We start from the raw sequence: 15,347 nt of genomic DNA, 5'->3' as shown, positions 1-15,347 counted from the left end.
TGGTTTGTCACACGCAAATATTCTTTTGGCAACCTAACATAATTCTTTAACTGTTAATATCTTAAAGACTAAAATGCATGTTTTAGCTGTTTTAAGTTTTTTTCCCCCTAGGGCACTACTTAAATGTCCTTGATTGAACGAAGACCTAATCCTGGCTCAACCTTAAACCCAGTCTCTGAAACTAGGTACTTAACCTACTATAGGGTTTGGTTTAGGGTTAGTTGCATGTAATTATGCATAATTTATAGTTATTACTACTATAGTAACATGTAAGAATGACACTGTAAAATAAAGTGTTACCAATTTTTATGTATAATAAATCTAGTTTTGTATAGTGCTCAAGCTGCCCATCAGTCTTCTGTTCAGGAAGTCACTTTGTGAATACTGATGTGTTTTGACAAACCGTTGAAATGATATATCTAATACAATTATTCATACTTTAAATGTCAGTCCCCTCATAATTCATACACTGTATGACATGTTACACAGGAATCCCCATTACACTAGTGCCCGACTTGTGCGTAGAACTACACCTCCCATATTGTGTTTACTCTCTGCTATTTATAGCAACAGCCTTGTTTCGCACTGCTTGTTCAACACGTTCTGGACTGCGGCACAACGAGGTTCAGGTAACATTTTGTTTATGGTAGTTGTTGTAAAAATATTACCAAATTACATGAGTCAACAGATCAAAGCTTGGATTTACCCAGTGACTGATGCTGATATTTAAAGTATAAAAAGTTTTTATTTCAAGATAACAAGCTGTATCGTGTTTACATAAACGTTTTTTGTCTTTATATTTGTACTTATTTACCGAGCTACGTTAAGTTGTGTTTTCAGTCGATGTTGTATCAGTTTTGTTTAGTTATAGCTACGCCCGTGAAATGAAAGTGAAAGGACGTCACTCAAAGGCAAAATTCAACCTGGCTTTAAATTATTACATGGTTTAAATTAATACATTTTTAGCTAACTGTGTGATTTGTGTATGTACATTTCTGAAATACATAACTTAATTACTCCGATAGATCACTCTAAATTAAATTGCAATGTGGACTCATGTATTTGAAACGATTTAGCCTAACTTACGTGTGAAAAGCGCTATACAAATAAAAATGAATTGAATGTTTACTAAACTAATCTTTTGACCAATTGAAAGGTGACCGTGTCCCCCATAGGCCTAAATACAGAGATGAACAAGGGAACGGAGGAAGAGACGGTTCCCGTTGTAATGGAGACCTCGTCATACTCGCAGGTAGTTTTCAACGATGTTCCTCCATCATATCCGCCAAACACCGCGGTTTCGTGCCGGTATACTGTCACCGGTGATCTGCAGCCCAACACAAGGGACTGGATCGGTATCTACAAGGTGAGTAATTCAATTAATAACATTTATAAACTCATGTACAGTTTACTGACGGCTATTTCCTGATTGCCTATTTATTATTATTATTATCATTATTATCATCATCAACCTTTTGCATTTTATAATGGAAAGAAGTTTAATTTAAATCGGTGAAATTGTTCAGGTTGGCTGGAATTTGACTCAGCAGTATTATAGCTATGAATGGGTGGAACCTTGCCTGGACCAAATCGGACCTGAACCGATTGTGCATCAAGTGGTTTTCAAAGGTAGGAATCCTGTTAGCTCCAAAGGGACCTCAACTCTGCTAATTTTATATTACTATTTTGTTTATCATAACTTTTTAGTTTGTCATCCATGACCTGAACTGGTGATTGGTTCCAGAATAAAAGTATTTAATTATTAAAAGTCTCCTATTAAACACTTTAGTCAGTTCAAGAATAATTTATGCAATTTTATATTATTATTTACTTATAAATTAATAAGTAATGCAATATTTTTCAACAGAGGTATTTGTACAGTAATCTAATTACAGTGTTGAAAATGTATTTAAGTAGCTAGTAGTTTATACATTTAACTTAACTTACCCAACACTGTGTGTGTGTGTGTGTGTGTGTGTGTGTGTGTGTGTGTGTGTGTGTGTGTGTGTGTGTGTGTGTGTGTGTGTGTGTGTGTGTGTGTGTGTGTGTGTGTGTGTGTGTGTGTGTGTGTGTGTGTGTGTGTGTGTGTGAGAGAGAGAGAGAGAGAGAGAGAGAGAGAGAGAGAGAGAGACGTTGAAACTCTATATGATACAGATTTGTTTGTTCTCAGAGAGCTACCTGCCCAAGGATGATGGAGAGTTTTATCAGTTCTGCTATGTGGACAGCATGGGTTATGTCAAAGGAGCCAGCACCCCGTTCTGCTTTCAAAGCCCAGCAGAAACAAGCCTTGACTGCAGCTTGGAGAAGGACCTGTTAGTTATAACAACACAGGTACAATTTGGACGAGTTAAAGCTGCTAGTAGCTCTTCCTTTTTTCTAGCCATTAAAAGTTTAATACTTAGACCAACTGGCTACAAAATCTGTAATTGAATGTCCTTGTGAGTAGGAGCAGACAGAAAAGATGGAGAAAGAGAAAGAGGACTTTGTCAAAGAGATCAAGCACTTAAAAGAAACAAATGAGATCCTGCAAACTGAGTTGGGGGAAAGACTGCATGAGATCTGCCGTCTCAGGGTTAGTTTGTTCTCTTCCTTTTACAACACTGGTAAAATGTATGTACTTGTTATTTACCGTCTTTGTGCTACCTCCAATTGTACTGGATGTTTTTGTAATGAAGGTCAACTGGCTGTCATAATGTCTTGTCATTTTTAGACACTTGTCTTTGTGTAGTGGGGAATGTTGTACTACTTGTTCTAATCAGTGTTTTTTTTAAAACTATTATTTATATACTATCCTATTGCTTTAACTATCCTATACCTTAGAATAGTATCTAAGGTAATAGAATAGTAATAGTAGACATTTACTATCCTATCATTAGTATTTTCCGTTTGTACTTTATTATGTGTCATTATGTCATTTTATTCGTTTATTTATATATTTCTGTGTAGTTTTAATTTTTTATTTCATTCTTAGTTTTCTTTTTAGTTTTAGACTTAAACTTATTTCAGTTACCGGTAGTTGTGAAGGCAGCATTTCTCATTTTCATGAAAGTTTTTCATCTAATATTGTACAGTGGCTACAAAATCTGTAATTGAATGTCCTTGTGAGTAGGAGCAGACAGAAAAGATGGAGAAAGAGAAAGAGGACTTTGTCAAAGAGATCAAGCACTTAAAAGAAACAAATGAGATCCTGCAAACTGAGTTGGGGGAAAGACTGCATGAGATCTGCCGTCTCAGGGTTAGTTTGTTCTCTTCCTTTTACAACACTGGTAATGAAGGTCGTTTTAATTTTTTATTTCATTCTTAGTTTTCTTTTTAGTTTTAGACTTAAACTTATTTCAGTTACCGGTAGTTGTGAAGGCAGCATTTCTCATTTTCATGAAAGTTTTTCATCTAATATTCATATTTATTTTATTTAAATTCAGTTACCGAAAACTAGTTTTATAGTTTTTGTGTTATATTTTGTAACTTATAAATTTTGTTACAAATATCAACACTGGTTCTACTGCATTGTTTTTGTACTGATGGAACACCACTGTATATCTGCAGTGGTGAATAAAATGATCATAAATGTGCCTTTATACTAAATTGCAGAGCTCTCTAGATGATGTGAAGTCAAAGGATAAGCCGGAAACACCGCTGCCAGATGTAGAGAGTTTTAACGCCACCGAAGAGGTAAAGATCAAGCTAACACCCAGTTGAAACATGTCTGTAATTTTATATCTGTAATTTAATCTGTCTGATTGAGAATTGTATGAGATATGTATAACTTTTATCAAACAAAATTATTCACAGTCACTGAATGCTCTTCATGAAAAGTATAAGAGAGCTGTCCAAAAGATCCAGATGCTTAAGAGTGAAAAGACTGAGTTGCAGCAACAGGTTGAACTCCAGGATGCTGAAAACCTCAGGTGAGTTTCCTTATTATGGAAATTTCTGTACCAACATACGTTTTTATATGCAAATGTAACCGGTCCTACTTGACCTGCTACCGGGGTCTCTGGGGAGGGAGGCGGGCGTGCTAACAAGGACGCTAACATGCCCAGTCGCTAGCATGCCTCTTGAGGCCAGGGGAGTGAGGTTTACACACACAGCTCTCACTTACCTATATGTCTGTTACACTCACCCACAAAACCTCACTCACACCTGGGTCACGGCACCAAATGTAACCGGTCTTTCTCAACCCGCTCCAAACCCGGGGTTTCCGGAAGGGGAGGCGAGTGCGCTAACAAGGACGCTAAAGCCTCTATAGAATGTTTTATTTTCATCTGTCCTTTTTCTCCAGGCTGAGTACCTTGCTGAAAGAAACTGATCAAAATTACAACAAAGTACAGGACCAGGCCAAGTTGTTACAGGTTTGCAAATGCTTTCTCATTATTTGCTCTTATAGTTCATGATAATTAAGAAAAAAATTATTTATTTCTGTAGTCATAATCCATGACAAGACCAAGACACAAAAATACAAGAGACAAAATAGAGAGAGAAATGAAAAGTAAACCAAATCAAATTAATATAAAATAAGGCAGGGGAAACAAGTTGTGGCATAACTAAAAGTCAGAGTAAATAAACAGTTTTGAGCAGGACTGTGAGTTCGCCAGTTGACTTCAATATGGCATTTATTTTATTTTAGGTGGATGTGCAAAGCAGCAGGAAAGACAATGAGAAATTGCTCATCGAAATACAGACCCTCAAGATGAGTAAGACTCTGGAGGACCGGGGAGCTGAAAACAAAGCATTACAAAGATCCATGTCAGAGCAAGGAGCCCAAGAGAAAGAAGAAAACAAAGTGAGGCTTGTTTTTATAGAAGTTTGAAGCATAATAACTTCAAATCATTAGTCAGTAATCATCATGAAGTAATCTCTTTGTGACCGAACACTCAGGTCCAGATTCAGGCTCTGCTTACTCAGCTGACAGAAGCCAGAGGCCTGGTTCGCAGTGAGATGCAGAATGGCAAAGAAGCCATCAAGCGTGCAGAAGGAGCTGAGCAGGAATTGAAGGAAGTGAAAAAGAAGCTGGAGGAGATGACCTTAAAACAGACTGAGGGCGAGAAAACCAATCAAATCCAGGTATTACACAATCATGTTTTTTTCTACTTATGCATTTCACTTTAAACTTTAGTTTTTTTGTGAGTATCAATAAGTATTTAAATCCTGATTCAAGAAAATTCTGTAATTACAGGCACAACTTCAGCAGGCACAAGACAAAATTTACGAAATGGCAGAGACATCAAGATTAGACAGAGAGACGCTTGAAAAAAGGAATGAGGTGAAGGTTTTGTTATGACACAGATTAAACATCACTGTTAGGTACATTACCGTTCAAAAGTTTGGGGTCGATAATATTTTTTAATGTTTTTGAAAGTCTCCATAATATTATAATGAAATTTAAAATAATTACATTTTAATATTTAAGAAATAATAATTTATTCCTGTGATGGCAAAGCTGAATTTACAGTAGTCATTATTCCAGTCTTCGGTGTCACATGATCCTTCAGAAATCATTGTAATATGTGCTTATTTGGTGCTCGGAATGCTGAAATCGGCTGTGCTGACTAAAGGTACATTAAGTAACTTTTGGGCCTCTAGTGGTCAAAAAACAAAATTGCATTTTGCGGAAGAACAGCATTTTTTTTATTCCCTAAGGTTCGAAATTTTGCGTTTTCTATGTCAAACTTTTTTCGCTTGTTGTGACAGCTAACTTATGCCACACACCATACGTGCGTCAAAGTAGCCAGAGTAACTATTCTCTATTTACGGATATACGGATATGGGCAGTCGTGGCCTTATGGTTAGAGAGTCAGACTGGTTTGATTCTCAATACCGGTAGGAAATGACTGAGGTGCCTTCGAGCAAGGCCCATCACTCCCAATCGCTCCCGGGCGCCGCAACAAAATGGCTGCCCACTGCTCCGGATGTGTGTGCCCCCTGTTTGCAGAGTGTGTGTGTGTGTTCACTACACATTGCTCCTAATGTGTGAGCACTAACTTGGATGGGTTAAATGCAGAGGACAAATGCCGAGTTACCATACTTGGCCTTCGCGTCATGTCACAAGACACGCACGAGTGATGTATATACGCAATTTCCCACAAAAACCATCCTGACAGGGCTATAACAGGCTTACAATGGCATGTTACATCTCAAGTGGCTATCCTTTCAATAAATTCTAATTTACCATAGTGAATCAGGGTAAGACAAACCATGTTTTGGAAGTAGGATTGATATTGCATTGACTCATTATTTAAATTGTGTTCATTTTGAACAAATAGAAGTTACATAGCGTACCTTTAATATTTTTGTGGAAACTGTAGTACATTCTTTGTTGAATAGAAAGTTCAAAAGAACAGCATTTATTTGAAATATCATGTGTCCTTTGCCAAATAAAAGTTGTACTGACTCCAAACTTTTGAACAGGAGTACATTTTAGGAACTGAACATTCTAGAGCACTGAACTACATGACAGTCAATATTATTTAATCATTATTAAATTATACTTATTTGATATAGTTTTCCCCCTCCCTTTTTATCTCCAGGAACTGCAGGCAGACGTAAATAAACTTCGTAGGTCGTTGTTTGACTACGAGGTTGCATCTGTCACCGCAAAGTCTGATCAACTACCCAACCCTCAAAGCCCACCCACCTCCCATTACTATGAGAGCATCGAAGATTTGACAGGTCGGTAAAATAAGTTATCTTAAAAGTTGAAACATTCAGTTAGACAAAAATCTCAGAAATAAGTGTGTTAACCTGATAACCTATTATATCTTTGTACATTATAGTAAATCCTGCAGAAACAGAGATACAGGTAATTACTTATTTCTTATGAATACAATATTTTGAGAACGAGTTTCCGCAGAGGTCAACATGATTGAATTGTATGCATTTCCTGATGTGCAGATTAGGGTGTGCCAGCACTGTCAGGAGGTTTTTCCTGGCATCAGCGAGGAGGAATTAAAACAACACGAGCAGTCTCACAAAGTGTGTCCATTCTGCACTCAGATCTTTGAAGACTGGCAACAGCAGGAATTTGAGGATCATGTCTACGGTCATGAGGATTAGTCATGAGGATTTCTATATCTGATATAATGCATTTAGGAAAGTATGGTGTCTCTTTTTAAAGTACTGAATGGTCCAGGATTTTCTAGATATGCATCACTTTCGTTATTAGCTATTATCTATCTAAAATATAGTTTTTTATTATTATTATTATGTAATGAATGCAATATCATTGAATAAATAGAAGATACACAACAGACATAAGATAAAACTATTACCATTTTCTTTTATTTACCTAAACTTTTTTCCAGTGGCGAATCAGGTTTTAAAATAATAAACATATAAAACATATTGAGACTTGTTGGGTGGTGAGAAATGTGACTACCGAAGTTTTTCCTCTCAAACAAGCTTGGCTCACACAACATTGTGACATTCTTTGACCTTCACCCTAATCTCCTCCTCCTTCCATGACAATATATTTACAAAATAATGTCTTATTCTCAAGGTGTCATTTGGCTGGCCTCCTCAGGCGTAACGTCTTGCAAAAACAGTTCTGCGAACAGAGCCGGCAGCCAGTACTGTGGCTCCACTGCAGCTTGGGTGTCCAGCCACGCTAAGCCTTCTTTCAGCAGGTGATCCTGAAAACAGTGCGGAAAATATTAAAGAGGACCTATTATGCTTTTTCTTTTACATTTTCAACTTTCTTCAGTGTGTAATGTTGCTATTTGAGCAAGAAGAAGTTCAGTGAAGTTGTAAAGCACAAAGGTTATGTTCACACTGCGAGCCTCATTGCTCAGATTTTGTTTAGTTGTTCACATTGTTGTTTTAATTTGTGACCAGTATCAGATTCCATCCAGTGCGAACCGATCAGTGTCCTGGACTGACCCGTATACGCAAAAGAATGATAAAAAGATGTCTCGTACGGAAGTCAACACAAAGGCTGAATCCGAAATCGCCCTCTATACCCTCATAATAGGGCATTATTTGAGGAGACGGCCATTTGTAGTGGTGTCCGAAACCATCGTGGACATCATCAAGTGCACTCGTTCTATCCCACAATGCACTGCAATAATGAGTGTACAGCCGATGTACGCTCATCACTCGTTTTTATTCACTCCTTCAAGTGAACTGTATTAGTGGACTAACGTAGGGAATAGTGAATGAGGGTTTGGGGGCGATTTCGGATTCAGCCTTAACGATTACGTGTTTATTTATAGTTTGATCTGCCGTGGAAGCCAGCGAATTTTGTGCAGGCTATATAAAAACAAAGACGAGGGTATGAAAAAAGAGAGCAGGTTTTAAACATTTATGATACAAGCCTTAATGTTTTGCCGGTATTTGAGCTGTCACTTTTTTTTTTCTGGAAACAAACTTTGTTGCATTTTCTTGTTATCTCTATGAAGCTGCTTTGAAACAATCTGTATTTTAAAAAGCGCTATATAAATAAATGTGACTTAACTGTAATACTTATGAGTTCTGACATCACTGTCCTTTCACAACTGTCTTGATAACGTTGAGTATGTAAAATCTCTGATGTGGATCCCATGAGCAAAGACAGGATTGTAACAAAAAATGATCTAGAGTGACGTTAAAAGTCGCATGAATTCTGATATGACTGTTCAGACTGAGGTCGCATTGCGAATCATCTTGAAAAGATCAGATTCCACGTGGTTTGTGCTGTTCACACTATCATTAGAAAAACAGATCTGAGTCACATGGAAGCAGAAAATTGATTTGAGCGACATTTACCTGCAGTCTGAATGCAACCAAAGTCCACTCCAAAGGGAGTTATTCTCTATATCAGTAAGCTCTGTTTTTGAACTCCCTGAAAGAGGGGCTTTATAGGACAGAACTACACAGACAGACTGGGAAGAGAGCTTCTGCAACAATGTAAAATATGTGAAAAATAGTTTTTAATAGTTTTTTTTAACATTTAAGCATGAAAAACTATTCAAGTAGATCCCAAAAACAAAATCAAGATTTTGCAAAAGGCTAAATAGGTCCTCTTTAATTTATGATATTAAAGCATTCAGAGTGGTGCACACTTACAAGAACGTGACAGGTCCGCTCTCTCTCCCACTTGAGGCTGTCTCTGATCTCGCTCACTGTCACATAACCCTTTTTCTGTAAAACAAGGCCAATAGTCAGATCTGACATCACAGAAGTGTAAAGGCCTCAGACTTTGTGTCTAGTATTGATTACCTCTGCTAGCTGAAGGACAACAGTGTGATCCATGTTGAGCTCTGCTGGGACCGACTGGACTAGATAAGAACCTCCAACGGGAATCATCCCGAAACCATTTCCCATAGCCTTGAGCTTCTTGATGGCCCGCACCAAGTCATCCCTGAGTGACGACATTAATGGGTGGTGAGAGAATTCATGTGTTCAGAATCGCTAGAGAACAGTAAGTACAATCAAAGACACTCACTGGCTCACATCTTGAGCAAACTTCCCTCTTCCTTTCAAGACACGGTGGTGAAGTTCCTCCAATGTGATGAGACCTGCACAAATAAAGTCATTTATTGATTAATACTAGTGCTGTGTTGAAAAAATCGATTCACCAATTCTAAATCGATTTTCATATTATTTTCTAAAGATCGATCCGTAACTCAGAGGATCGATTTAATAACAGGCCTACATTTTCCCCATAAACACACTGAGACACGGCGACCGGCGGCGCTGCTAATGCGGTTTCTCTGAATCCACTTGTTGACCAGAAAGGAGGAATGAATCGTTCACATAGCGCGTTTTTTGCGCGTGCAAATTCGTTTTCAAGGCGCGCCTCTGTTCATGGTTGCATAGCAACGGCAGACGCAAAGGGAAAGCACGCGCTTGTTGAGAGGAGAAAGCGGTGCAAACTCGTGCAAACTGCGCTCTCCATGATGACGAGGAAGTATCATCAAATAATGTATTGATTTCTAGCCCTTGCATTAGCTTTACTACTAGATATATTCATTGAGATGAGAAATAAAAAGCCGCCCTGTACAGCTATGATCAGCTGTTCGGCCGAGCTTTCCATGTTGTTACGGAAAGGCCGTAACAGGCTTGTTTTTGTCACATGACCTGTTGAGATGCATTGAAGTAATTCTCACTGAATTTGCACACGCATAAAACGCGATATGTGAACGGCCCCTAAAGTGGTATCGTGTGCGGTTCGTTGTATCTAAAGGCCTTTTAAATATGAACGCATTTTTGGATTAAATAAAAGGACAGTCAATTAAGTCAAATAAAACACGTTTTATCTCCTGTTTAGTTGGTAACACTACATGAAGACACCATTCATTAACATTAATGCCTTATCTAACATCAATACATTGAGTGAACAATACATTTTTACAACATTAATGTATGTTTGTGAATGTTATTTAATACAAACACTTGATTGTTCATGAACAGTTAAAACTTTTGATTTTAAAAATATAAGATCGGATCAGATCGGATCGAATCGAATCGAATAATGATAATCGATTCAAGATCTTGAGAATCGGAATCGAATCGATTCTTGAAATTTGAATCGATACCCAGCACTAATTAATACGTACAATTATTTTAATGTAAAGTGAAAAGTTTTAGGGTGTTGTATTGGGCAGTTAGATGGTCATTATTGCAAAACAAACCAGGTGAAAATGTGATCAGGTCTTGTATGGTCTTTAGAGACTGTCTAGGAACATTATTTAGAAATATCTGACTTCTGAATGCCACAATTGACCAATCAGAATCAAGTATTCCAGACAGTTGAATAATCATAATAGAGCATTTGTTTTGCCACACACATGCAATATCTCCAAGGCACAAAATACTACCATCAATAAGCCTGTTTAATTGATAATATGGAATATAATAACTGCATAACCACTTTAACACAACGAAATGTCAAAACCTACCACCATTTCTGTGTTTTAAAGCTAAACAGACTTCAATTATCTGTACACCGAGCTCATAGTAGAAATCCCCAACTCCAAGCATCTCAGACCAAAACCCCTTTCCAGCTGCACAAAAAAGAATAAAGTTCATGAGGTCATATAACTTTTTTCACTGAAATTCGAATTATTTATCATTATACTTATAATAACATTTTTAATATTATAACTATACTATATATAATTTATATATAATATCATTATTATAAATTATCATTATATGAATGAGTATAAAACATAAAGTCATAATTGATCATTTACAATCATTTATATAATTATACTTAGAATTTTTAATGTAAATTATACAGATTTCATATGAGTACACTATGTACACTCTAATATTATGGTAAATAAAAAAATGACATATAAAGGGAAACATTTACGATAAATACATACATGCAAGTGGATCAACCCCGATGGTGGCACACATCTCTTGGAACTGCACCCTGAATTGAGAGTTTTTACGGATTTCTTGTTTATGCTTGCTGGCAAACTCCTCCAAATGGGTCTTAAAGGTTTCCAATTGTTTTGACATCTACAGGGACAACACATACATTCTGATACAGTTGTTTCACATCTCTGTAAAGCTTGCTTTCATTCAAAATCCATGTCGTGCTCATCAGGGTACACGCACCTGTGCAATCTGATCCTCAGCCAGGACATTACCTCTCTCTTTATACTTTGCCTGTGACAGTAAACAAATTAGCTGGCTGAACATGAAAAATGATTTTCCTAGTTAATAAATCTCGCAGAAGTGCTGTGATCATACCTCTGCCAGTTTCTTCTTGGCGATCGCTCCAGCTCCGACTCCTCTTCTGTGCATGATGTCTAAATAAGAATCTCTAAAGTAGCCTTCTATTAAATAAAACGGTATTATTTTTCTGTTCTAACAACTATAGTTATTGACTTCGTATTCAGCTGAACAGCTTACGAGCTACATAACATAGTAACAAATCGAGACAGAATGAAGAAGCAGGCGAACCAAACTAAATTACAATAAAACTAACGAATAGTGTTGTTCTCTGTCAATAATGCTCTTTATCTACAAAGTTTCCAACAGTCCGGAAAGAAGACATCAACAGAAGTATTATTTCTTCTGTACACGAGTTAGGGCTCGTCGTCACTAATGTTTTGGTGAATGTGTCGATAACGACACCTATCGGACTGGAGAACAACTGGCGAAACATTTTTTTTTTTTTTTTTTTTGGATATTTTATTACAAAATTCTTACTATTTTTTTATTAATGCTGAGAACAGGAACATACAAAGGAGAAAGTATACATCACATAATATCAACCAAAACAATAATAAAGGAGACAATAGCAAATAGGACAAAAAATATAAATAGGCTAGCCTATGTAAAACACATAAAAAAATTTAAAAAAAACTTGGTCAAGTTGGATCATTATTCACGTCACGTGAAATTATTTTCTTCGCACTTAAAATGTACGTTACTTTTTGCAGTTTAGAACATAAAGCGGAATTATTATAAACAATCCTCGCTGTCATTAATCAAAATGTAGCACATTGTAAAAATAATCCTCAACAGGGCATCTCATTCAAAGACTGATATTTCTATGAACAGCTTAAATTAAACGATTTTTAAAACAAAACCCCATTACACGCACATGTCTACATAACTTGCACGTCCTATTATTTGATCAAATTTAGCAAATTTAACATTCAACAGAGGCTTCATCAAACGCCCAAAACGTGACGATAATTTCACTTTGCTTCATTCTCTTAGTCTTTCTTCACACAATTTTCTGCAGTCGTGTCAATCTGATCGTCGTGCCTGTATCGTTGACTGTAGCCTACTGTCATTAAAACTTTCAGCTCACTAGCTCAAAATTTGATTCCCGGTTAAATTAGTCTTTGAGTCCCTGACTCAACCGTCCAAGTCATCATGAACTTTCAGAGAAGTTTTGTGAACCGAATACAACTAGCCTATTTATTGAAAAGAGCAGACTCAAATGAAGGATTTTGCCCGTATTGGCGGCTGCTATTTAGAATTCCATTATAAAACACTATGATGTCACAATATTCGGGCCGCGGCAGCCTACTGTGCAAAGTTGACTATCAGTCTGTTGAGTTCAGGAGGAAAACAGCGATTAGCAGTGTTATCAGACCGTTGATATTTGCTAGTTCAACTCGAATTTTTTTGATTTTTATCAATCTATTGCTGAAGTATCATAGCAGACATATCAGAGAATTGATTTTTGCTAGTGATATTGGATTTCCATTGTGATCGATTGCGATCCACTGCAAAAATGACATTTTTAAGCAAACTTTTTGGGTGCTTTAGCGTCTTCTTGCCAAGACACCACATGTCAAGACAGTGCAGTGATGACAACTTGGGATGTAGCAGCATTCAGGAGGAGCCCACCCAGAGACCTGGAGACATGGAGGAAGAGATGGCCTATGAGGACTCTCTTGTTGAGCTGGAAATATTGCCAGATTTCTCCAGTGCGGCAGAACCACTGATGGTTCCAGTGGAGGAGCCATCTCATCTCTTTAGAGAATCCCAAACTCCACATGGAGTGAAAATATTTCCACGTTCCTGCACAGTGGCAAAGCCATTGTTGATTCAGGTGGCACCACAACACCCTCTACCAGATGAGGAGGAATGGACATCTTTCTCCACAGAACCATTGATGGCTGAAAAGGAAACTCCCCCTGATGAGGTGAAAAAATCGGCAAGTTCCTCCACTAAAGGGGCAGAAATACTAATGGTTCAAGAGGCACATGATGAGGAGGAAGCACTGCCATCTTTCTCCACTGTGGCAGACCCATTGATGGCTCAGTTTGACGAATTGTCAAGTTCCTTCACTACAGAAACACTGATGGTCCAGGAAGCACCTTGGCATCTCACTCCACTTTCTGAGGAGGAAATATCTTTCTCCACTGTGACAGAACCACTGATGGTTGAGCAAGAGCGTCCACCTCAAAGGAGAGGGAGGAGAAGGAAGAAGAAGGAGAGACAGACTCGTCATGCTCGCTCTACACTCTGCTCTTCAACTATAAAACTTCCAGGTGCAACTCCACCAGCAACGCCAAAACATGCTTGGATGGATGTCAGTCCTGCACAAGATACCAAGGCTGAGGAAGAGACGATAAAAAAGGAGAGAGAGGTTGAAGATACTCCTGTAATGAAAGTGACCAGGTGTGTACACTGTAAACAATTATTGTTGGTTTAACTTAAAAAAGTAAGTTGCCTTAAAATTTTGAGTTCATTGAAATAAAATATTTGAGTAAATACAATGAAGAAAATTGGTTTAATTAATAGAAACTCAAAATATTATGCTATGAACCACATTAATTATCTAAGTTGATTTGACAAAAGATAAAAAGTTGTGATAACAAATCATGAATATATATTTTTTTTTACAGTGTAGAAATTGTGGAGGTGGATCTGAGACAAGAAAGGAGAAGGAAAAAGGAGAGAAAGACTGAAGATGCAACTCCACCACCAGAAAAAGCAAAGCTTGCTTGGACAGAGATGGACGGAGACGGTGCAAAAGTCACACATAAGAAAAAAAGAAAGGATGAAAAGAGAAGGCCTGAAAGACAAGCAAAGATAGAGGATAGAAAGACAGAGCAGGCGGCAGATATTACTCCACCTCCTGCAAAGGGGAAAAAGACACACGTACAGGAGCCTGAGAGCAGCAGCAAAACTAGCCAGAAGTCCAGCAGAAAGCAGAAGGGACTTCTTCTCATTTATCAACTGGCAGAGAAAAAGCTCACTGCAGAGAGAGAGAAGAAGAAGATCAGAAAAGAGGAGAAAATACAAAGGCAGTTACTGTACGAAAGATACGTCAATGATCCATCCATGAAACACCTGCTTATCAACAAACACAACAGGTTCAGCAAGTCATATGGCTGTGGTTTCACTCTCATCATCTGAGCATCAAGAAAAACATTTAAAGCAAATAAAACATATTTTTATCAATCAAATATTTCAGGTTTTTTTTTTTCAAAACAAAAAAACAGTAGCTAATCCAACAACTGAACACACCTGTGTCTGTCTGTCTGGGTTTATCTGTTTGTCTGTGAGTGTGTTCAGAGTGAAATTTAGTTTTGAGAATGTGACTTTTTCACCTGTAGCTTCATATGTTCACCACTAGATGTCCTGCCTTTCTACCTTTCTATGTGGCATATGAGGTTAAATTGATGTCATTCTGTTGGACCGTGCTCACATATTTACGCTTTTTAATTTTTTCATATCTTTGAGATACTATTATATATAGGTTTTTTTCATATTTTACATTAGCATAATCAATTTAGTTGTGTTTTTTAATGTTTATGTAGTCTATTGATTTTTATTTCCGTTTTAGTTATTTAAGTAGGGCTATAGCCTATACTTAAATAACTAAAACAGAAAAAAAAATTCAAAATTCAATAGACTACATAAACATTAAAAAACACAATCAAATCAAG

General features: G+C 37.2%; 2 protein-coding genes across 3 annotated transcripts; one reads left to right on the top strand and one right to left on the bottom strand.

Moving 5' to 3' along the window:
* Window positions 1-507: 507 nt before the first annotated feature.
* calcoco2 (calcium binding and coiled-coil domain 2) lies at window positions 508-7,110 on the top strand. 2 transcript variants are annotated; one of them, XM_079596408.1, is made up of 15 exons: window positions 508-629; window positions 1,157-1,366; window positions 1,527-1,629; window positions 2,171-2,331; window positions 2,447-2,572; window positions 3,110-3,235; window positions 3,592-3,672; window positions 3,793-3,908; window positions 4,283-4,352; window positions 4,628-4,783; window positions 4,879-5,064; window positions 5,177-5,263; window positions 6,528-6,669; window positions 6,774-6,799; window positions 6,892-7,110. In XM_079596408.1, exons 2-15 carry the CDS (start codon window positions 1,190-1,192, stop codon window positions 7,051-7,053), a joined length of 1,719 nt encoding a protein of 572 aa, XP_079452534.1. In that variant the 5' UTR covers window positions 508-629; window positions 1,157-1,189; the 3' UTR covers window positions 7,054-7,110. The 2 variants fall into 2 exon arrangements, with proteins under 2 accessions (XP_079452534.1, XP_079452535.1); XM_079596409.1 differs by having other exon boundaries at window positions 542-623.
* A 149-nt stretch (window positions 7,111-7,259) lies between these two features.
* Window positions 7,260-12,099, bottom strand: snf8 (SNF8 subunit of ESCRT-II). The gene is made up of 8 exons (XM_079596410.1): window positions 11,680-12,099; window positions 11,545-11,595; window positions 11,307-11,445; window positions 10,875-10,979; window positions 9,419-9,491; window positions 9,193-9,334; window positions 9,040-9,114; window positions 7,260-7,628 (listed from the first exon to the last, which is right to left on the bottom strand). Exons 1-8 carry the CDS (start codon window positions 11,731-11,733, stop codon window positions 7,491-7,493), a joined length of 777 nt encoding a protein of 258 aa, XP_079452536.1. The 5' UTR covers window positions 11,734-12,099; the 3' UTR covers window positions 7,260-7,490.
* Between the last annotated feature and the right edge of the window lie 3,248 nt (window positions 12,100-15,347).

This window comes from Phoxinus phoxinus (genome assembly GCF_949152265.1).
Source record: "Phoxinus phoxinus genome assembly, chromosome: 21".
NCBI classification, from domain to species: Eukaryota; Metazoa; Chordata; class Actinopteri; order Cypriniformes; family Leuciscidae; genus Phoxinus; species Phoxinus phoxinus.
The sequence above is the reverse complement of the archived record's forward strand: the minus strand, read 5'-3'. Positions and strand labels throughout refer to the sequence as shown.